Source organism: Nycticebus coucang, chromosome 1 (genome assembly GCF_027406575.1).
Source record: "Nycticebus coucang isolate mNycCou1 chromosome 1, mNycCou1.pri, whole genome shotgun sequence".
Classification (NCBI taxonomy): Eukaryota; Metazoa; Chordata; class Mammalia; order Primates; family Lorisidae; genus Nycticebus; species Nycticebus coucang.
Window position 1 is genome coordinate 73,563,077 of NC_069780.1, and position 23,774 is coordinate 73,586,850.

A 23,774-nucleotide genomic window follows, 5' to 3' on the forward strand; every position below is an offset into this window, starting at 1 on the left:
TAGGTGTACAGTAGGGTACTTTGACACAACCTTAAAAAAACCCCACCTTCTGGAGGTGCCCAGTTGGGTGGTTCCCTTGAGGTCAGCAGCTCTTTGCTAACCTGATCAGACACAGTACCCCACCTCCACCAAGTAGAGAGGAAAGACAAAAATGCTATAGATCAAACCAAAACAAGCAAACAGAAAACTTAAGGGGGATAAAATTGGGTGAAAAACCAAATGATAGCGGTAGAAACACTAGCAAAAATGAAGTTCTAGTTATTAAAAAAGGCAGCAATGGGAAATTATAATTAAACTAGAAAAATTGAGAAAGAAAAAGGGATCTGTATGGAAAAGATTGAAATTAAAAAACAAAATAACATCAACAACGTCAAAATAAACAAAAAAAACCAACCAAACAAGAAAAAAGAAAAAAATACACAACCAAAAACAAGGCAGTTTGTATATGTTATTGAATATTGTCTGGGCAACACGTGGTCTTCTGGGGTATGAGATGTTAATCACAATTCTAATAGGACTGGAGGCTGCTGATTTCTCAAACCCCAGCAGGTAGACACCCTAAATCTCTCTTCAGCCCACTTAAAAGGCACTTTGAACTTGTAAACTTGCTGAGCAGAAGCTTTCCCCGCTTTCTCGCTGGAATCACTGCTGAAGTGGCTATCCACTTACCCAGTGTACCAAAACCAGTCTCACTCTGCCCCTGAGGGTTAGGGCTGCAAGGCGGCTCAGACCTCACCCTTAGGCTACTTGGTTGCTGGGTTACCAGCTCCCACCCGTTTCTAGCTCAGCGACCCTGAGGGCGGAGCTTGCCGGGGCAGATCACTGACAATGGTTCCGTGTGACCCACCGCCAAACACTATTAGCTCCGTCTGGCTCAGCGGCTCAGACTGGGGCCCTAGACAATGGCCAAAGTTCTCCGCACTCCCACTCAGGCTCTCCCCAAGGCAGTTCAACTGAGTGCCAAGTCCAAAGACACCAAAATAGTTCACAGGTAAGGCCTTTCTGGTTTGCAGTCTCGCTGCTACTGAACTTACAGTTGTGGGTGGGTTTAGACAGATTGAACACACGCTACCACTTGCCGGTTTTCCACTGTTTTAGTCCTCCTCTTGGGGTCCCGAAGTCTCTCGCTGACTCCCTGTGTCCTCATAGGAGTGATGATAGGCAGATCCCACCAGCCAGAAATGCCTGGAGTCCTATCTCCCCAGACTCACGGTGCCCAGATGCAAGGAAGCTGTTACTCGGCCGCCATCTTGCTCCGCCTCCCCCCTTTTGTCACTTTTCATTGTATCTATTGATAAACATTATCTCTTAAATTTTAGAATAGTTGAATTTATTAATCTTATTTTATAGTTAGTTCTTTTTGTGTCTTACTCAAAAAAAACCTTCTCTAGCCCAAGATTATGAAACATTCTTGTATGTATGCCTTCTGAACATTTCAGAATTTTACCATTAAAACTTACCTCTTAATCTATCTGAAGTTGATTTATGTTGTGTGACATAGAAATGCAATTTTATTTTATATTTATACATTAATTACTGTAACTTATTAATTACCCTTAAAATGGGCCAAGCACAGTGGCTCACATCTGTAATCATTCTAGTGCTTTGGGAGGCCCAGTGGGAGGATTACTTGAGGCCAGGAGTTTGAGACCAGCCTGAGCAACTTAGTGAGACTTTGTCTCTACAAAAAAATTTAAAAAATTACCCAGATATGGTGCTGCATGAGTTTGAGGTCTCAGTAGCTGTAGTGACACCATTGCACACTAGGATGAACAACAGAGTAAGTCCCTGTCTTCAGAAATAAATAAATAACTGTGGCTGGACACAGAGTGCTATATCCTAGCACTCTGGAAGACTGAGGTGGGTGGATTGCCTGAGCTCTGGAGATCGAGACCAGCCTAAGCAAAGCAAGACCCCGTCTTTAAGAGAGAAAAAAAAAAAAAAAAAAAAAAAAATGGTGTGTGTCACACTTTATGGGGGCAAGACATGATTGCAAGAGGGACTTTACCTAACAATTGCAATCAGTGTAACCTGGCTTATTGTACCCTCAATGAATCCCCAACAATAAAAAAAAAAAAAAAAAGAGAGAGAAAAAAAAAAAAAAAACATGGCAGGTGCCTATAGTCCCGGCTACTCAGGAGGCTAAGGCAAGAGGATCACTTGAACCCAGGAGTTTAACATTGCTGTGAGCTATGACTCCATGGTACTCTATCCAGGGCAGCTGTCTCAAAAAATAATAATAAATAAAAATAAACTTAAAATGAAGGGCAAGTGCTCCAAACCTGTTATTATCTAGATTCTTCTTGCATTTTTGGTCTTATATACATTTTGGAAACAGCTTGTCAAGTTGTTTGAAAAATCTTGACATCTTTATCATTTTTGAGTCTTCTTGTCCATGAATGAATATGGTCTGGCTTTCCATTTATTTAGCTCTTCATTTACATCTTTCAGTAAAGTATAATTTTCTCATAAAAATCTTTATCTTTTCTTGGCTTTAAAATATATCTTATTTCTATTATAAATGACATCTTTTAAAAAAGTAGTTTCACTGCTGCCCATGTGTAAAAAGGCAACTGATTTTGCAAAAATCTTACTAAATTTTCTTAGCCTGTAGCTCTTCTTAAGTTCCCTCTGATAGTCATCTGCAAATGAAGGATCTGTTTCCTTTCTAAGGGGAAAATTGTAGAACTACTTAAGTCTCCCTGTTGTTTATGGAATCATTTTTTGAAATAGGGATTAGGAAGGACTGATAAGGTTTTAAAATATTTGGGCATATATTAGTTTGTATCTTCTTAATTTCTTTTGGGTCTATCATTATGATCCCTCTTTAACATCCCTAATGTTAACTATATGTTTGTTTTTTCCTTGATTAGTCTTACCAGAAGTTTGCTGATTTTTACTCGTCTTTTCAAGAACTGATGTTTGGCTTTGTTGATTCTCTGTAGTATGTTCATTTTCAATTTCATTAACATCTGCTATTTTTACTTCCTTTTTCCCATTTCCTTTTGGTTTACGACCTTCATTTTTTAACATTCTTAGCTCATTAATTCATAGCTTTTATTCTTCTTTTTTTTTTTTGAGACAGAGTCTCACTATGTTGCCCTGGGTAGAGTACCAGGGTGTCACAGCTCACAGCAATCTCCAACTCTTGGGCTTAAGTGATTGTCTTGTCTCAGCCTCCCGAGTAGCTGGGACTACAGGAGCCCGCCACAACACCCAGCTATGTTTTTTGTTGTAGTTGTCTTGTTTAGCTGGCCTGTGCCAGGTTTGAACCCGCCAGCCTTGGTATATATGGCCAGCACCATAACCACTGTGCTGTTGGCGCTGCCCATAGCTTTTATTCTTTTAAAATAAACCTTTTAGTTCAAGGTTTTTAAATTTTCCACTAACATTTCTTTACCTGAGTTATTGTGGAGTATTTTTATACTTTCAAAATTTTATTTTGGTTTGATTTTTCATTTTATTTGCATTACAGTCAGAAAATGTACTATGAGACAGCCTTTGAAATTGGTTAAGATTTATTTTGATAGGCTCTAGTTAATGATCAGTTTTTAAAAGGTTGCCTGTGTGCTTGAAGGGAATGTGTATGTTGTATTAATGGATTACTGTATTATATTTTTGTCCATGAGTTCAATTTTATTGTGTTTTTCAACTTTTCTATATTTATATGATTTTAGCTACTTGTTCTATCATGGATTTGCCAGTTTCATTCTACACTTCTGTCACTTTTTGCTTTCTAAATTTTGGTGCTGTTTTGTTGGGTGCATACATTTTTAAGGTTGTACTTTTACCCATGAATTTAACTTCTACCTTCATGTCATGACTCTATACTAAACTTTTTTGTCTTAATGTTTTGGCTGATTACGTGTATTAACAGATATCCGGATTTCCTTTGTTTGGTATTTGCCTGGCATGTCTTTCTCCACTACTTTCAACTCTTCCATGTCCTAATGTTTTAGATATATGTTTTATTTTGTTTTGTTTGAGACAGAATCTCACTTTGTCACCCTCAGAAGAGTGCCCTGGGGTCATAGCATACAGCAGCCTCAAACTTTTGGGCTAAATGGATTCTCTTGTCTCAGCCTCCTGAGTACCTGGGACTACAGGTGCGCACCACAATGCCAGGCTGTGCTTAGAGATGGGGTTTTGCTGTTGCTCAGGCAATCCACCTGCCTTGGCCTCCCAGAGTGCTAGGATTACAGGCATGAGCTACTATGTTTTGTTTTTTAAAAGAGTTTTATGGGGTTTTTTTACTCTTACCAACCCACACTTGAACAGGTTAAGCAGTTTAGATTTTTGTGATTGATATATTCGTTTATAGTCTTGCCATCTTTCTGTTTTCATACTTCTTGCTTTTTCTTCTCTCCATTGATTTTTTTTTTTTTTTTTTTTTTTTTGAGACAGTCTCACCATGTTGCCCTCAGTAGAGTGCCGCCGTGGTGTCATAGCTCACAGCAACCTCTAACTCTTGAGCTTAGGCAATTCTCTTGCCTCAGCCTCCCAAGTAGCTGGGACTACAGGCATCCACCACAATGCCTGGCTATTTTTTTGTTGTGTTTAGTTGGCCCAGGCTGGCTTGGAACCTGCCACCTTCGGTGTATGTGGCTGGCGCTGTAACCACTGTGCTACGGGTGCCAAGCCTGATTGCATTCTTTTTAATAAACTTTTACATTTGGAATTTTTTAATTTACAGAAAAGTACAAAGATAAGAGAGATTTCCCATTTACCCTTCACCCAGCTTCTCTTGATATTATTTTAAGTATTTGTGGTACATTTGTGATATTAGGTTCTCCAAAGAGATAGAACCAATATGATACATACACAGATACATGACAGAGGAATCAGCTCACAAGGTAATGGAGTCTGAAAAGTTCCACTACAGGCCATCTGTAAGCTGGAAAGCCAGTGTGCCAGTAGCATGGCTCAAAGTCCTAAACCCTCAAAACCCAGAAAACCACCGTTGTTAGTTCCAGAGTCCAAAGGCCCAAGAGCATGGAGTTCTGCTGTCCCGTGGCAGGAGAAAAAGAATCCCTCAGCCCTTGGAGAGAAAGAGAGGACATGACCTCTCCTATGCCTGTTCATTCTGTCCAGGCCCACTGCTGATTGGATGGTGCCCACCACTGGAGATGGGTCTTCCCCACTTAGTCCACACACTCACACGCCAGTGTCTCTAGACACATCCTCACAGACACACCCAGAAAAAATGCTTTACCAGTTCTCTAGGGATTCCTTAATCCACTCAGGTTGACACCGCATTTGTCAAAACTAGGAGATTAGCACTGGTACAGTATTAATAACTATAGACTCAATCCAGAATTCCCAAAGTTTCCCACTGATGTCCTTCTTTTGTCTCAGTACCCAATCCACTTTACAGTTAGCATTTTTTTTAAAAAGATGTTTTTATTTAGTACTTTAAGAAGGTAGAAGAAGGCTTGGCGCCTGTTGGATGCCAGCCACATACACCAAAGCTGGTTCGGTCAAACACAACCTTTCTGCCAAACAACCGTGACAATTACAACAAAAAAATAGCTGGGCATTGTGGTGGACACCTATAGTCCTAGCTACTTGGGAGGCTGCGGCAAGAGAATCCCTTAAGCCCAACAGTTTGAGATTGCTATGAGCTGTGATGCCACAGCACTCTACTGAGGGTGACATAGTGAGACTGTCTCAAAAAAAAAAAAGAAGGTGTAAGAAGTTTGAAATCTTTCTAATTAACAAAGATTTTAATAAATTTTAAAATTTGCAAACACTGGAGGAATACAAACAAATTAATGTAACAAAAAAGTCTATTTTACACCATCTACAGTTATTTGCAATTGTAAATCATTAAAACCCCTGAAAACCAAAAGCTTTTTCATAGCTTACTTAGTAGCAAAACTTGATCAGTTTATAATCTTTGGCTATTTGCAATGTTAATAATGTGTATACATTTATATATTTTCACTGCAGCTATAGCTATGTGTTTATTACAGGTGCTACTCCAGATCCTGCTGAGAGTTGATTACATTCATTGTTGTTTTTCTTGGTCTTTTCTTTCTCGTTACTGGTTTCAAAGTTATTTTTATATTTCTAGTCTTTTTATCGTGACTACTGAAGAGTAGCTAAATTTTACTGTAAGTACTTAAAATCTTATTTTTTAAATTAGACCTTTTTTTTTTGGTAGATTTTTTTTTTAAGTCCTTTGTAGATTTAACTACAAGGTTAACAGTTTAGTTGTTTCCCACTCTTTGTATCTAAGATCTTGCATCTGGAATCACTTCTTTCTTCCTAAAGCTTGTCCCTTAGAACTTTGTTCAGTATAGGTGTATCACTGGCAAATTTTCTCAATGTACTTATTTATCTGAAAGTGTCTTTAGTTTGCCCTCATTCTTGAAAGATAGATTTGCTGATGTATTAATTCTGTGTTGACAGATATTTTCTCCAAGAACTTTGAAGATTTTATTCCACTTAATTCTAGCTTCCGTTGTTATTACTAAGCCCCATTATCATTCCATTATAGATGATGTATCTCCAGCTGTATTTAAGACCTTGCCTTCCCACACTTTCTTTCTTTTTTTTTTTTTTTTTTTTTTTTGAGACAGAGCCTCAAGCTGTCACCCTGGGTAGAGTGCTGTGGCATCACAGCTCAAAGCAATCTCTAACTCCTGGACTTAAGCAATTCTCTTGCCTCAGCCTCCCAAGTAGCTGGGACTACAGGCACCCACAACAATATCTGGCTATTTTTTGGTTGTAGTTGTCATTTGGCAGGCCCGGGCTGGATTCGAACCCGCCAGCTCTGGTGTGTGTGGCCGGCGCCTTAGCTGCTGAGCTACAGGTGCCAAGCCAACCTTCCCACACTTTCACTGTGAAATGTCTAGGTGGTTTGGATTTTTAGTCCTTGGTTTATAGTGTGCCTTTCATGTCTTTCATTAATGAATTCCGAACAGTTCTCAGCCATTAGCTCTTCAAACTTTTTCTCTCCCTTATTCTCCATTCTGGACCTCTGAATAGGTTAGACTTTCTCATTCTTTCTGCTCTTTGTAATGCTTTAGCTCTCTCACGTATGTTTTCATGTATATATAACCTTTGCCATATTCTAGGTAATTTCTTCAGATACATAGTTGACTAGTTCTCCATAGCTTTCAAATGAATTTAATAATCTGTTTAACCAATCTGAATAGTCACCCTTAGTCATCTCAGGTTTAGTTTTGTTTTGACAATATGTGAATCACTAGAGGTTTAACCCAGCTCTAACTTAATTTAGCTTTGTGAAGAGTATACAGCATGGATAGCCGAGGTGTTCTCATCAAGAGATCTTACAGCAAGCCCGTGTATAACTCTTACACCTCACCATTACTGTCTGTACACTGAGTTGTAGTGGAAATAAATCACCTCGGCACAGAGGACCTGATAGTTTTTATTTGGTCCTCATAGTACAGCACCTTCAGGAGTCTGTATGCCAGTCTCACAGTCTTCTAAGGACTAGGTGTAATCCTTAAATTAAGGGACTCACAATAAGTAACTTTTGATAGCCAGTTCTCCTGGTAGAAGTGCTGAATAAACATTTGCCTTCAGAACAACTTGGTCTAAATCTTAAGAGGGCTTCTACGTGGTTCTCAGGACTATTTTTGGCAATTGTTGTTTTGGGTTTGGGGGGTGTTTTTTGTTACTCCTTTTGAGTTTTCCCCTACATTGAGTGAGCCTGATGAAAGAATAAAAACTGTTCTGTGCAGGATCTTTGTTTTGGTCTTTCAGAGTATCCATTCAGTGATTCTCTCTGGAATGGTACCAAACTTGAAACAATCCTACATGTAAATAATACACACACACTTAGATTTCATTTGTTAATTAGTTTTTCTTCCAGAAAAACAGGGACCCACTTTGGTGACTTTTGTTCTGTGTTTCACTATTCAAGAACTTGACACTGTAAACAAAAAGATCTTTCTGAAAATGTAGTTGTTAAATAATTTTAAAAATGGCATTTAGTTAATTTGTTTGCTGCCATCCACATTTTTCTCCCACCACTATGTAGGATGACAAAATTGAAGTATAAATATGATATCATTTGTCAAAGTGATTTTAATTAGGAGCTTCTGGGGAAATCTGGTGCTGAAATGCTGTTATTTTTCTTTTGCAGAGTATTGCTATTTAGGTGCAAACTAGGTGTATTGCAATATACAGTTGTAAGACCATTCACCACCATTGTTGCTTTGTAAGTACAGAGATTTTATATTACCATTAAAAAAAATTGTGCTTTTCTGTGGGGACAACTAAGTAAAAAAAAAAAGTATTTCAATTTACTTGTTTAAGGCAGGTCTAGTCTGCTTTTAAAAACACAGTGTACAGAAACTCTATTAAAACAACAAATTAAAAGCAAAGAATCACCCCAAGGTTCTTATAATATTTACATCCTCTCTACAGCTTGCTATAAAGCACTTTGAAAAAATGCTTTCTTTTCAAATACAGAATTTTACAGAAACCTTTTTATGCAGAAGTTAAAATATGCTACTTTAGGTCAGTTGTATAGTTTTATTTTCTAAATAGTTAATTTAGAATATTTGAGAGACTCCAAGAAAGAAGTCATATTTTTCTTTAAAATATTCTGTCAAGAGTTTGAATTAAGGTAAAATGGAATACAATTAAGCTACTTGGCAAAACTATTCCTTAAAAATGGAAGGACATCGAATAATTGAACGCAGAAACACTGTGTTTTATATGCCTATTATTACCAACATTCTGCATGGATGTTGGAAATGGAAAGACCTGTGAAAGAATTATTTATTCTGCCTTTGAGCTAGCAATAGTTATTTAGCCAATTAAGGCAAATTCATTTATTTATGAAGACTTGTTTTATTTCTCTGCAGTTTACAAATTGGTTAAGCATATAACTCAATATTGATGGTAATACTTACCTGAGAGGATCGACATATTCATAAAATTTACCTCCAGGACAATTTATGAAAAAAAATTACAACTCCATTTATAGACTGCATTGTATATTAAACAGTCAAGTTTTTCAAAATTAGGCAGCATAGTTTTTATTAATTGAATCACTGTTTGTAGTTCAGTATTTTGTGTCTTTATTTTGATTTCCTTCAAGTTGGAGAAATAATCACATGGTAACATTTCTGGAAAAATGTATTTTTTGAACTGATGCCTCTATGGCTAAAGTCAATTGATTATCTATGAGATCTTTCAAATAAACTGACTTCCAAATTTTAGCATTGTAGTCACTGTATTATAAAGTACACTTGGACTTAATCATAAAGATGTCTCATGTTTAATTTTTCAGAATTTGTGAGCTGGTTGGTATATATGATGAAGGGAACTTTAGCTTTTCAAATGCTTGGACTTACCTGGTTATAATAAATAATATGTCACAATTGGTAAGTAAATATTCATTTTCTTAACTGTACTAAATCAGTGTCTGAGTCTGAATTTTTTTAGGCAAAATTTCTTAGAATAAAGCTTGTTTCTTTTTAATCTTGAAATCCATAGGAAGACTTGAAAAAACTTTAATATACATACATATATATAATTTTATATCCGTTAATTATTTGGTGACTTATGCCCTGACCTGTTGGTCTTTTGTTCTTTGATTACTGTTGCTCATTGCATAGCTGTGTGGATATGTCATAAATAAAAGCACAGTTCTCTTTAAGTGAACAAAGTATATATATATATATATAGATATAGATATATATATATATCTATATATATATATATAGATATATATATACTATATATACTCACCAAAAAAAATGTATACACTGTGCAGAATCAGTAAAAGAAAGTGTTGAATTACTGTCAATACAGATTTTGAATAAAAATAAGAGAATAGGCTCAGCTCCCATAGCTCAGTGAGTAGGGCACCGGCCACATACACCAAGGCTGGAGGATTCAAGCCCGGCATGGGCCTGCTAAACAACAATGACAACTGCAATAACAACAACAACAAAAAGAAGCTGGACCTTGTGGCAGGTGCCTGTAGTCCCAGCCACTTAGTAGGCTGAGGCAAGAGAATCGCTTAAGCCCAAGAGTTTGAGGTTGTTCTGAGCTGTGACGCTACGGCACTCAGCCCAGGGCAACATAGTGAGACTGTTTTTTAAAAAAAAAAAAGTTATTATACTTTTTTTTTTCTTTTTTAATTTTGGCTGAAAAATAGCTTTTTCTTCCATTTGTTTAAGTCATTTGATTATTGATTGCTTTATGGGTCCAGGAAGTGAACACTTAAAAACTCTTATTTATTTTTTTTAACTTTTATTTTTTTAGACAGAGTCTCATTTTGTCACCCTGGGTAGAGTGGTATGGCCTTACTAGACCCACAGCAACCTTAAATTCTTGGGCTCAAGAGATCTTCTTTGTCTTAGCCTTCCAAGTAGCTGGGAGAGACTATAGGCACCCGACAGAAAGCCAGCTGGTTTCTCTGTTTTCAGTAGAGACAGGGTCTGGCTCTTAATCAGGCTGGTCTCCAAATCCTGAGCTTAGGGGATGTGCCCATCTCAGTTTCCCAGAGTGTTAGGATTACAGGCTTGAGCCACGTGCCTAGCCTCAGCTTAAAAACATTTCCAAGGAATGTGTTAAGTACATTTCTTCTCAGAAACTTCTTATGGTATATATTCATCTACAATAAATTATAAATCTTGTTAACCTAAAAGAGAATAAAGCCTAGAAAAATTTGCCTGAAACATTACTCTGTAACAATTCTCTGGTATATAATATTTCTATTACCAAAAAATAATTACTCTTACTGAAGCAGTTTAAATGTTAATCTTGTTTCTAGTTTGCTATGTATTGTCTCCTGCTATTTTATAAAGTCCTAAAAGAGGAACTGAGTCCAATCCAACCTGTTGGAAAATTTCTTTGTGTAAAGCTGGTGGTTTTTGTTTCTTTTTGGTAAGTGTTACATTCTCTTAAATGTTATTTTCTAAATGGCAACAAAAATTGATTAAGGAGGATTTTTTTAAATAGTCTTCTTTTTTTTTTTTTTTTTGCTTTCAATTTCAGCTTGCTTGTTCATTCTTCTTTGTTTGAAGTTTTTGTGTGTATGTATTATTTTGTTTTGTTTTTTCTGTTCTTCCTTTGGCGATTCTCTTTCCCTTTGCCTCCCAAGTAGCTAGGATTACAGACGCCCACCACAACGCCCGGCTTTTTTTGTTGTTGTTGGTAGAGACGGGGTTTCACTCTGGCTCACTCCTGCTCATACTGCTCTCTGAATCTCCAAGCTCAGGAAATCCACCCGCCTTGGCCTCCCACAGCGCTGGGACTACAATAGTCTTAATGCCAATAGTCTTAATGCAGAAGATGAACTGTACTTAACCTTTTTAAAAGCTCATCCCTTTAGCCCTTCTAGAATTTTCACAAAGAAATAAATCGGATGGTCATTATGAAATTTATAAGAAAATAATTTGAGACAGCTTAAATATCTTGATAATAGAAGAATCATTAAAATAAGTCAAGATCCTGTCATACAGTAGAATTCTATGCAGTTTAGAAGAAAGCATGACATAGAATATTTAATGATGTGGGAAAATGGTTATCAGTAAATTTTTTTTTTTAAATAGAAGATCTCAGTTCAGTAAAGAGGTAGGAAGAATCCCAGATACAAATATGCCAAATGTAACAAGATAGAAATACAAAAGGAGAAGAAAAAAAATCCTGAAATCCCCCCACCCAGAAAGAATAACATTTTGGTACACCTCGGTCATACATAACTCCACAGAAATCGTTTCATACTATAAACACTTGGTATGTATGGATGGTTTGGTTTTTGCTTTTGCTTAGTGGTGGTGTGTGAATATAACTTTTTAACCAATCTCCTAGTGATGTTTAGGTTGTTGCTAATTTTTTCATCATCACAAGCACCACTAAAGTGAATATTCTTGTATATAGAACTACAAAAGCTTGTCTATTGGGCAGTGCTTGTGGCTCAGTGGGTAGGGCACCGGCCCCATATACTGAGGGTGGCAGATTCAAACCTGACCCCACCCCCACCCCCGCCAAACTGTAACAAAAAAATAGCTGGGCGTTGTGGCAGGCGCCTGCAGTCCCAGCTACTCAGAAGGCTGAGGCAAGAGAATCGCCTAAGCCCAGGAGTTGGAAGTTGCTGTGAGCTATGTGACACCACGGCACTCTACCATGGGTGAAAAAGTGAGATTCTATCTCTACAAAAGAAAAAGCTCGTCTAGGGTGATGCCTGTGGCTCAGTGAGTAGGGCATCAGCCCCATATACCCAGGGTGGCAGGTTAAAACCCAGCCCCGGCTGAACTGCAACCAAAAGATAGCCGGGCGTTGTGGTGGGCGCCTGTAGTCCCAGCTGCTCAGGAGGCTGAGGCAGGTGAATCGCGGAAGCCCAAGAGCTAGAGGTTGCTGTGAGTCCTGTGACATCATGGCACTCTACCGAAAGCAGTAAAGTGAGACTCTGTCTCTACAAAAAAAAAAGCTCGTGGATTTCATTATTGGCTATTTAAATTTAGCTTGGGGCCATATCCCTAGAATTGCTTGAAATGCTCAGCATGACTGTCTTGGAGTTCGACCTTTTCTGAGTTGGTTTCTAACTCCAGTACTTCAAACAAATCTGGTTTCAAGTGACGTATTTAAAACTAATCTGAATAATTTATACCCTGTTTCCCCGAAAATAAGACAGTGTCTTATTTTAAGGTGTGCTCCCAAAGATGCTCTAGGTCTTATTTTCAGGGGACGTCTTATCTTTCCTGTAAGTAGGTCTTATTTTCGGAGGATGTCTTATTTTGGGGAAAACAGGGTACATATGTAAGCAACATTAGAGTATCTGTCCCCTATTTCATTTTCACTCCCTGTTGTACAGGTGTTAGGCATTGTCTGTGTAAATGAAGAACAATTGCTTGTGCATACTTTTAAAACAAAAAAAAGATGCATAAACCAAGTGTTGAAGTGTTGAGAATACATAATCAAAATTCATCTGATGAAAATGTAGATGACTTTTTAAACCAAGTCTATATATTTAATATAAATACAGTTTATTCAGACATATACTGTGAAAGAAGGGTGGTGGTCCACAGGTTGGGCAGGGTGTTTTGTTTTTTTTTTTTTTTTAGGGGAATATGGTTTTATTTAATGGGTTTAATGATTTTAAATGGCATATTTTTAAAACTACTGCTCATTTTATGCTTGATATAGATTTGGCGTTTACCTTTTCCTAACATATAGGCAAGCAGTAGTTATTGCTTTGTTGGTAAAAGTTGGCGTTATTTCTGAAAAGCATACATGGGAATGGCAAACTGTAGAAGCTGTGGCTACAGGACTCCAGGTAAGTAGTGCTCTCTCTGAATTCAATAGATTGGACTATTTGTTTAGCTTTTTATTTATTAAACCTAGCAACACGCAGGGTCTAGAACTACTGTTATTCTCCCTTTACAGGTGAGAAAACAGGGAACCCTGAAGAGATTGGCCATAATTACTGTTTTTGTAGCAGAGCCAGGAATAAAACCTGGATTTTGTAATTCCTACTCCCATTTCTCTTTCTGCATTTCTCCTCTTAGCCTTGGGTGGTGTGTTGAGAATGCAATGTGCTTTACTAAGAAATACCTCAACATAGTGCAAGTCAGATTTAAATTTTGGCATTTGTCTTCTTTTGAAAAGGTCAAAATAATTATTTTAGAAAATAGAAAAATGAATATAACCTGAAAAGGAAAATAACAGCTGTGTATACTTTAGGACTTATGAAAAATACCTGGGGAAAGCCTTCTATAAAACTAGATTCAAATCCAAAGATAAGTGATCATTTTGTCATTATTGTTGTTATAGGACTTTATAATCTGTATTGAGATGTTCCTTGCTGCGATTGCTCACCACTACACTTTCTCATATAAACCATATGTCCAAGAAGCAGAAGAGGGTTCATGCTTTGATTCCTTTCTTGCCATGTGGGATGTTTCAGATATTAGAGATGATATATCTGAACAAGTAAGGCATGTTGGTAAGTACTGGCTCTTTAATTCACCCAAATACTAGCCATGTAATGCATCCAAATAGGTGGGTATTTAAGAGATAGGAAAGACTGTTTAAAGCAGTCCCACAGCATAGTCTTATAAATTTTGGGGGGTGAGAATATGGGAAGTTGGAGCTTATTTTAGAATAAGTTTATAATGGTAAAAATAACTTAACTAACATGGAAACTTTTATATTACTCTAAAGGACGGACAGTCAGGGGACATCCTAGGAAAAAGTTGTTTCCTGAGGATCAAGATCAAAATGAACACACAAGCTTGTTATCTTCATCATCACAAGATGCAATTTCCATTTCCTCTTCTATGCCACCTTCACCCATGGGTCACTACCAAGGGTTTGGACACACTGTGACTCCCCAGACTACACCTACTCCATCTAAGATAAGTGGTGAAATACTTAATGATACTACAGAAGAGAAAAAAGAAGCTTCAAATATATCTGTGGATTCATGAACAGTATGCAAAAGCAAACTCTGCTACTACCATATTACCACCTGGTATCCCATGGCTCAGGATTTTGTGCTGGGGACAAACCATAAATGACGGGAAATTTCAACACAAAAATAGGTGAAAGCCAGGTACAGCTATTGGATTTATATATGTAAGTTTTGTATATCAAAAATAATCAGTCTAAATTTCCTAGACTTAGACTTCACTTCTTAACATTAGAGTATTACTTAACTCGAATCATATACAATGACTCCAACTAAATGATTGTGATGTTACATTGCTTCATCAAGAGGATGGACATTTAAAAAAAAAATCAGTAATTCCTGCCACTGCTGCATGAATATTATGCTCTGGAATTAACAGAAAGCATCATACAGAAATATGATTTAGTGGAACTTAATCATAATCATGTGCCATATAAACTTACCTAACAATTATTTCTTTATTTCTCAGCAGGATGTCTTTCAATAAATAAGAATTTATCATTTGTTTTCTGCAACTTTTTATGTCTCTCATACTTTAAACATAAACCCTTAATGTTTTAACCAAAATTCTTAAAAAAGAGGCACAGCAAAATCAGTAAAAAACAAATAAAAATTACTTTTTCTCAGAGCTATTAAAAGGTGGCAGCAAAAATAAATCTTGGCTGAATGGTCTTAATTATACATAAAACCATTGTCAGAAGACAAGCAAGCACTATTTGGGAAGAATTTATTACTATAGTCACTAGATGGTGGCCAAGGCAAGTACTTCAAAGGTGACCACAGTGCTGCATATACTGTGTGTGTGTGTGTGTGTGTGTGTGTGTGGTTTGTCAATGGTACTGCCAGTTTTTTACAGTAATAACTGTTCACATGCAGTGCTTAAAAGCAAAATACATCTTGCAGCAACATATATATACTACTTGCTGCTACAGAAATCTGAACTTTCATCACATAATCATCTTTTCTTTTGACTTACAAAGCGCACACAGCATATACAAAGCATGAAAATCATCTTCCTGAATTTGTTCCTGTCTGCTAAAGTAGACCAAGAAAAATGCTGCCTCCTGAAGATTTATTTATTCCCTAACTCCTTATTACATTTAGTTTACCACTTAAATTCTTACTCAAGTTTGCATTTTCAAAACATAAAACCTGAGGAGTAATTCTGAAGTACACTGAGTATTTAAAAGTAAGATTGGAATTTACAGGTAACCTTAACACTCAATCTTCAGTAGCAGCCTTTCACTGTTTCCCAACTCTAGAAAAAAGGCCAAGATGTCTAAAAAGTTTAAGTTTTGCTCCACTTATGGTTGACACATGATGATGAGGGTTAGACTTTTAAAATTCTTAAGTAAAAGCAAGCAAAAAGTTTCCTAATTTGAAAAGTTAATGATGTATCCTTTTCAAGAATGCAAGTCTATAGCAATATTTTTATAATAATGCTACTCTTTAATTTAGGAACTTTTAAATATGCTTTATTAATGTCAATTTTTTTAAGTATCTGACCATTAGAAGGAATTAAATTTTTATACATCCCCATTAATTAAGACAAGAATTTTGTATGTGATGGTGTAATTAAGTTTTCATTGGAAACTGCTCTTCATTGCTTCACTGTGATACTAACATTGCTTTTGTGGTGCTCAACGCTGAGTACAAGTTCCTCTCCCATTTCAACCTGGATGGGATTATCTAACACAACTGCAGCTTGTTTCCAGTGGGAGGCTTCACTTGAAGTATCCAACCTAATCTCTTCATCAAGGTACATATGATACCAAAATGGAATAGCTGTCACTTGTCCAGATTTGCAAATGTGGACCTATGAAAATTAAAGTACGAAAATTTTGTTATTAATTTCTAAACAGAGACTTGGATAACATCTTTCTTTTTAGTAAATACAACAATTTATCTGAAAATAAATTTAATCACCCAATTCATAATATTAGCCTATTTTATTCATGAATATTTATTGAAATCTAGAAGAGAAATACATTCAGAAGAGAAATAAGGTTACAACCTTGAAAGAATGTGGCTACAAGTATGTACCCAAAGTACTGCCCAATTTCAGATAATTCTGAACATGACAAAAGTAATAATTTTGCGTGTTGTCCTTACCTTTACTTCTCTGTTAGAGGTGTTCAAATACGGAGTCATTAAATCTAGTCTTAAGAGTTCCACTGGCTTGCTTAAAGGTATACAGGGCAATGAGGATAGGTCCAAAAATACACGTATAGGTACCTAGAAGAAAAGTACACACTTCATTTTCATCTCATCTTTTTTGTGGTCAGGGCTCAAGTTTTCCACTTTCACACATTCCTTTTGTGGTCAATGCTTGCTTGGTACTTGGCTCAATATGCTATTTGCATCTCTTGCCTCCTTATATTCCCATTATCAGCCAAAAGTTTGATTAGGACATGAGAAGAAAGTACAGTGAAACGATGGCAGGATCACTATGTTGTAGATTCTGGTAGAATCAAAGAATTGTTGATGTCAGAATGAAGAGCAAATGAGGTAAAAAGGAGACGACAGTGTTTGGGGACCACAGCAAAAAATAATTGAAACTTCTGATAAGTGTATTCTCTTTAATTTTATATTTTTTGAGGGTTTAATAAACAAACTCTAAAACCTTAATTGGCCCTGAAGAAAGTTCCTTAACTAATTTATACCACTGAGTTATGGGCACCTAGCCCTCAACTAATTTATATTTGTTGAGCAGGTATATTGTTCATGGAAGACTTAAAACTGCATATTCAAGAGCTCACTATAGCCTTTGGATAAAAGTTTTAGATTTCACTTCTTTAATTATGCATTCAACACTTCACTTCCCAAAATTCTCCTTTGGTTTACACAGCAGACCCTACATACTTCTCACGTGTCTCTGACCCAAACGTCTTCCTTGCACATTCCATCGACTCCCCACTATTTCAACTCACAAATCTGTATTCTGTTGCTAGTGCCTGTGCCAGTTTCACCCTCATTTCTAAATCTGGATGGCTTGTTTCCCAGCCAGAGACTAACCCCTTTCAGTTGAGCTCTACTTTTCCAGGCTCCTACATTCCTGCTCCCTGCAGTCTGATTACCTACTCCATGGACACAGTATACACACCTACCAGCTGGGAGCCTGAGGTCTCAATGTAAAGGTTCAAGTTTAGAACACAGATCTCAATGCTGCTTTTTTAGACAGGGAGCACACTTCTTATTAAGAATAAAACCTAGCACCCTGCTTTCATGTATAAGAGTGATTCAGAGGAATTTCTATAAACTTATTGGTAGTCATGACAAAATTCTTGGCAATTCTAGCTCCTATGTTGATTTTTACCTACAATAAGTTCTTTTGCTCTAAGAAACTGATTACCATTCTAATTCAGCTAAAGATAAACACTAAATAAAACCAAAGAGAGATGTAAGGTAGACCATGCATAACACCATTCCTGGTTGAACATCTTTTTTAGACGCTTACCTGAAACTGGTTAATAAAAGGTGCTATATTTAATCCAAGAGTACGTTCTGTTCCTTGAACGGCACTCTCTTCTACCAGTGTCTGTGATTCCACAAGCAACCCAAACATCAGCACATACTGAGGAAAGATCTTGCCTCCAGACTGCAGTAAACACCTACCAAAAAAATATATATAAAAGCTTTTTGATTCCCTACATTTTATACATACAAATACCGAAAAATCATGATGAATTAATTAAGAGCAACAGATTACAAACCGTCTAATGGACTTTGTTATTACTGGGTGGTAGTTCAGAAGGGTAAACCACTGAAAATAACAGGCCAACAAGGCAAACAATGTTTTGATCAATGTAAGAGAAAAATAACCAGTCAGCTAGACAGTCTAGATTGAAGCAGGAGTCATCAGTGGATGCTGAGACTTGTAGCCAAAAGTTTGATTAGAAAAAGGACACAGCATGACCACCATAAATGACTTACTCATCATAAAAGGGGAAAGAGTAATCTATTATAGAAAATCTGGTGGATGCAACTTAAACCATGAATCTAAATTAACATCAAAAATAATGGGGTAAGGCCGCACCATATGACTCCAAATGTGATTTAAGACTTATGTGGTATTTCGTTTTCTCTAAAATAGATGATCTGAATCTAATCATAAGAAAACACAAGGAACAATCTACAAGATAAATGGCCCCCCCACTCTTCAAAACTGTTAATGTCACAAAAGACTTTCAGAAAAAAAGATGACAAAAGAGACATGCATGAAAACTACATGTAATATATAATCCTAGAGTATATTCTAGACAAGGAACAAAAAAGCTATAAACATTATCCAAATGGGCCGCTGTAATCTCAGCACTTGGGAGGTTGAGGCGGGTGGATTGCCTGAGCTCACAGGTTCGAGACCAGCTCGAGCAAGAGTTAAACCTCATCTCTAAAAATAGCCAGGCACTGTGATAGGCGCCTGTAATCCCAGCTACTTGGGTGGCTAAGGCAAGAGAATGGCTTAAACCCAAGAGTTTGAGGTTGCTATGAGCTATAACACTACAGCACTCTACCAAGGGTGACAAAGTAAGACTTTGTCTCAAAAAAAGGAAAATAAAAAATTATGACCACTGGTGAAATCTGCATAAGATCTGTAGACAAGATAACAGTACTGTGTCCATGATTTTAATAATTGTACAGTTACAGTAGCTACATACATGGATGTCCTATTCTTAGGAAATACAGAAGTATTAGGAGAAAAGGAATATGATATCTAACTTATTCTAAATGGTTCAGGGAAAGAATAGTACATACAAATGTGGCAAAGCATTACTATGTGAATAGGAGCATAAAGTACATGGTAAATTCTTTGAACTATTCTTTAAATTTTCCATAAGCTTGAAATTATTTCCAAATAAAAGGTTAAACACTCCAAATGCAAAAAAAAAAGGCCAAATATTCTAGAAAGTGAGTCAAGGATTAACAAAACTTTTTGTCCCCCCACAACTAACATTGGGTTTACCTTCTCTTTCCCTGGAATATTAGCTGTGTTTATTAGCAACAATGCTTACGGTTTAAAAAAAAAATAAAATGCCTATTAATAGGTAGACTGCATTTGGACTGAGAGAACTATGAACTAACGACAGATTCCTGATAGGAAGCCACACCGGGTTAACTTGTAAACAGTATTCCTGTTGCTAGAACTTGGAAGCTGTGCCCATAGGAGAAACAACTGCAATAGGAAGCTAAGGGCTCTTAGGCCGATGCAGCTGACACTCACATAGTCTTGCTTCCTCATACCGCCTATGGACATCAAATGAAGCAGAGACGGAGGACACTTTAAGGGACTTTAAACCAAGTAATTATTTTCATTTGCCACATTTACAGTCAAATGTCAAATCCCTCATTTTTACTGAATATTCTGAGCTTGTTTCTACTTGAACTTCCAGAACAGGACAAGTGAAGATTTTATAATCATGTAGATCTTTCAAAGTTTTTATTCCTAAAGATGTAGAGTAAGGGTCTATTTATAAAAACACAAAACTAAACATTTCACTGTATCGAAAAAAGTATTCATATAAATGTCAAAAATGTTACGCTATGTAGTGTCCCTAAATAGACCACTATTAAAACCTAGACAAAGTATAAAGCACCCCATTTCTTCAAAACCTTTTTGGCACTTCTGCTCTTGAATTAGATTTTAATTAATCTTTCAGGCCTTTACTAAACTGATCATCTCAATTTCTCAACCAATTAAAGTTACCTAAAGCCAGAAATGACAATTATAATGACAAGACATTTACCATTATACATATTTTTATGTATAAAATATACATATATGTTAAAATATATATACATTATATATATTTACAATTATAATGACAATACTAAAGTAAGGATGAAGTCTACGATGACAACCAACCAACGGTTCCGTAAACAAAAATAATCTAATATTCACTGTTCTAAATATTCACTGTTCTTACAATTTTTCTTAAGTTTGAAATTTTGAAATTTTTCAAAATAAGTTAAGAGGAAAGTTAATAAGTAAACAGGCTACTCTTGTAACAGCTCACGAACTCTTCCTAAAAACAAACTAACAGGAAGCCAAATCATAACCAGAGGGAATGTGATGAGCATAAATTCAGCAAGGAAGTTGGATACAACTCCTACATGTAATGACATCAGACTGATAAATATAAGTCATGATCCTGAACCGGGATAATCTCTCTTCACTGACTAAATATAACCACATGATCCTATATATGTGGATTAGCCTGAAAATAGACTCCACCCTGACCCCAATGCTTTACTCATTTTTGTTATTCCTTTCCTATCAACTTTTTAGCACTTTAGGTAAAGTCTGATAGAAAGTAAATCTCCACAATTACTGACATTTCACACCTCTTGGCAAAATTACACAGCTCTTATAAAAATTCCAACTTATGCCCTTACCAAATCAGCTATAATTTGTCTTCCTAAATTACTAGAAAAATCTACCAGTTTTCCTCAAATAGATCAAGTTTAATCCAGAAAACTCATTTTACTAAAATTATCTAAATAAGTAAGGTATTTGCTAATTGTGATGCACTTAAATGAAAACCAGATCTAATTTTTTTTAAGATCACAAAGGTCTCAGAAAAGAGAGACTAACTATAGATCTTTATGTTGTTGCTTGACTAACAACCCTCCACTCCCCAAACAGCCACAGGAGCCTTCCATTCTATGAAGTTAACAAGCTGTAAAAAGCACATGAAATCTATGGCAGAGAGGGAGGACAATACCACGAAAAGTCATTTAGGTAGTCTTAAGATTTGTTTCTATTTATGACACAAAGAAGGGACACCAGTTCTCAGACACCAGCTAGGCATCCTACATTTCTTATCAGTTCCGACAATACTCACCTGGAATCAGCATCAGACACCCTCACACACAAGTTAAAGGCTCAGTCCCACATGACTGCCCCCAGTTCAGATGCCAACTGTAAGTCCTGGGCTGCCAGTACCACTTACTGGCTGACCATCTATAAATCAAAGGGATCCTGTGACTCCTTTCCTCAGGTTCGGTAGAATGGCTCACAGAGCTCAGAAAAACTTATATTTACTGGCTTATTACAAAGGATACAACTTAGAAATAGCCAAACAGAAAACAACATAGGGCAAATGAGATATTATGATTTATAGTAAGATATATATGCGTATGTATGTGTGTATATCTGTGTATGTCTTCATCTTGTTTCTCAGCACAGAGCTCTTAAAACCCTTGTAATCCCTGGAGTGGTGAGAGTATTTTTTGTGAATCCTAGCCTCAGGCTGAGGACTGAAAGACCGAGGCGTGATTAGAGGTTTGGGACTTTCTTCCAACCCAAACTTCCTGGGAGGCGAGATGGGCAGAAGGTTGAGTTGATCTAGTAGCCAATGATATAAACCATCATGCCTACATAATAAAACCTCTGTAAAAAATGAGTACTAACAAGCATGCCAGAGGTTAAGTACTACAAAAAAGCTGTGTCTAAAAATGATTTTAGATTGGTTTGGCGCCGGTAGGACACTGGTTACAGTGCCAGCCCCATGCACCGAGGCTGGCAGGTTCGAACCTGGTCTGGGCAAGATAAACAACAATGACAACCGCAACAACAACAAAAAAATAAAAATAGCCAGGCTTGTGACAGGTGCCTGTAGTCCCAGCTACTTGGGAGACTGAGGCAAGAGAATCAGTTAAGCCCAAGAGTTGGAGGTTGCTGTGCGCTGTGACACCACAGCACTCTACCAATGGCAACATAGTGAGACTCTGTCTCAAAAAAATAAATAAAAATAAAAATGACTTTAGAAGGCTACGTTAATAGTATTTTAATCTAAAACCTTCTAAAAATCTTTCTTGACCTCAATGTCACTGTCACTAACGGAAATGTTTCGTAGCTATGTTGAGATAAAACAGCCACTACCTTGAAACTCTGCTTAGCTTTACTAACATTGAGTGTTATGTTGTCACCTACATTTAGCTTAAGGAGGCCAGATTCCTCAACCTAATGACACTTTAAAACTGTGCCTCCTGCAATGAACAAAGTATGTTGCAACTTTCAAAGTCTAACTATGGCCAGACAGTCCTGGGGGCTCAAGCTTATAATGCCAGCACTCTGGGAAGCCAAGATAGGTGGATATTGCACTCAGGAGTTAAAGACCAGCTTGAGCAAGAGACTGACCCTGTCTCTTTGAGCAGTTTTTGTAAGAGAGAATCAAAGTAAAAAGAACAGACAGGACTCTCAGGGGAGGAGTGCTGACCACAAGAGGAGCAGTAGTGAGATCACAGTGACATCTGAAATATCTCACCAAAAAATATCTGAAGAAGAATAATCTACATGGTTGGTTGTGTGCAATTGCTAACAACAAAGAGTTAAAAATTAACGTTACTTCCAAATTAACCAGAATGAAGAAAAGGAAGAAGATTAGGATTAAAATTCATTTATCTGAAATTTTTTATATGAGTTCTTGAATAAAAACTCGGAAATAACAACAACAAAAAAAAAGAAGAAGAAGAAAAGAAAAAATTAGACCAGACATTGTGGCTGGTATCTGTAGTCCCAGCTACTCAGGGGGCTGAGGCAGGAGGATCACCTGAACCCAGGAGTTTAAGGTTGCTGTGAGCCAGGATAATACCACAGCACTCTACAATAGAGTGAGACTCTTTCTCAAAAAAAAAAAAAAAAAAGAAAAAGGTGGGGGTGGGGGGCGACTTCTTAACCATAAATGTCAAATATTCTGAAAAGAAGAAATTTCACTAATTCTTTTATGCTCCAACCCTCCAAAATCTTTAATGGGTGCCTTTGGTTTGTGCTGCTATAACAAAATACCACAGAATGAATAATTTATAATGAACAAAAACTTATTTGGCTCACAGTTCTGGAAGCCGGGAAGTCCAAGATCAAGGGGCCATATCAGTGAGGGCCTTCATGCTGCATCATAACACAGTGGGAGGCATCACATGAGTGAGGGAGTGAGGGGAAAAGGCCAAATGCATTCATAGAATCTCAAGGGACAGAAAGTCTCTTTACAAGCGAACAACCTAATAATCCCTTAAGGTCACATCTCTAACTCACAGAGACCAAAGATAATAATAGGAGGCCCTAGAGAAAGTATCTGCATATCTCTGATCCCAGGGTCAAAGTAAGTCTGCATATCCAAAAGTCTTGTATGATAAACCTCTAGCTTATGGTGAAGGAAAGGAGAAGTGATTCTCCATGGTTACTCAGGAGAGTAGAGTATTGGAGGAGAAAGCCTGAGAGGAGCCCTCAATGAAACAATGATTGGGGATGCCAGCATCTGGTGCTCAGAGACGCCAAATATCCTGTGATGCATAAGACAGTCCCACATAAGAACTGTCCCACCCAAACTGTCAATAACACTCCTCCACACACTGAAAAACACTAGAAAAGACA

General features: G+C 37.0%; 2 protein-coding genes across 4 annotated transcripts in view; one reads left to right on the forward strand and one right to left on the reverse strand.

Annotated features, from left to right (window-relative positions):
• Window positions 1-15,709, forward strand: part of TMEM184C (transmembrane protein 184C) — a 35,121-nt gene extending 19,412 nt beyond the window's left edge. The window contains exons 5-10 of the mRNA XM_053582391.1: window positions 8,117-8,191; window positions 9,272-9,365; window positions 10,763-10,875; window positions 13,168-13,267; window positions 13,765-13,936; window positions 14,155-15,709. Of these exons, the coding sequence (XP_053438366.1) occupies window positions 8,117-8,191; window positions 9,272-9,365; window positions 10,763-10,875; window positions 13,168-13,267; window positions 13,765-13,936; window positions 14,155-14,420 (820 nt within the window). The 3' untranslated portion in view covers window positions 14,421-15,709. The remainder of the gene's footprint in view (window positions 1-8,116; window positions 8,192-9,271; window positions 9,366-10,762; window positions 10,876-13,167; window positions 13,268-13,764; window positions 13,937-14,154) is intronic.
• Window positions 15,710-15,854: 145 nt separating this feature from the next.
• The window catches only part of PRMT9 (protein arginine methyltransferase 9), a 104,583-nt gene continuing 96,663 nt past the window's right edge, over window positions 15,855-23,774 (reverse strand). For all 3 annotated transcript variants that reach the window (XM_053582370.1, XM_053582359.1, XM_053582378.1), the window contains 3 exons: window positions 17,859-18,012; window positions 16,514-16,636; window positions 15,855-16,217 (listed from right to left, as the gene is read on the reverse strand). In XM_053582370.1, coding sequence (XP_053438345.1) covers window positions 16,002-16,217; window positions 16,514-16,636; window positions 17,859-18,012 — 493 coding nt within the window. In that variant the 3' untranslated portion in view covers window positions 15,855-16,001. The remainder of the gene's footprint in view (window positions 16,218-16,513; window positions 16,637-17,858; window positions 18,013-23,774) is intronic.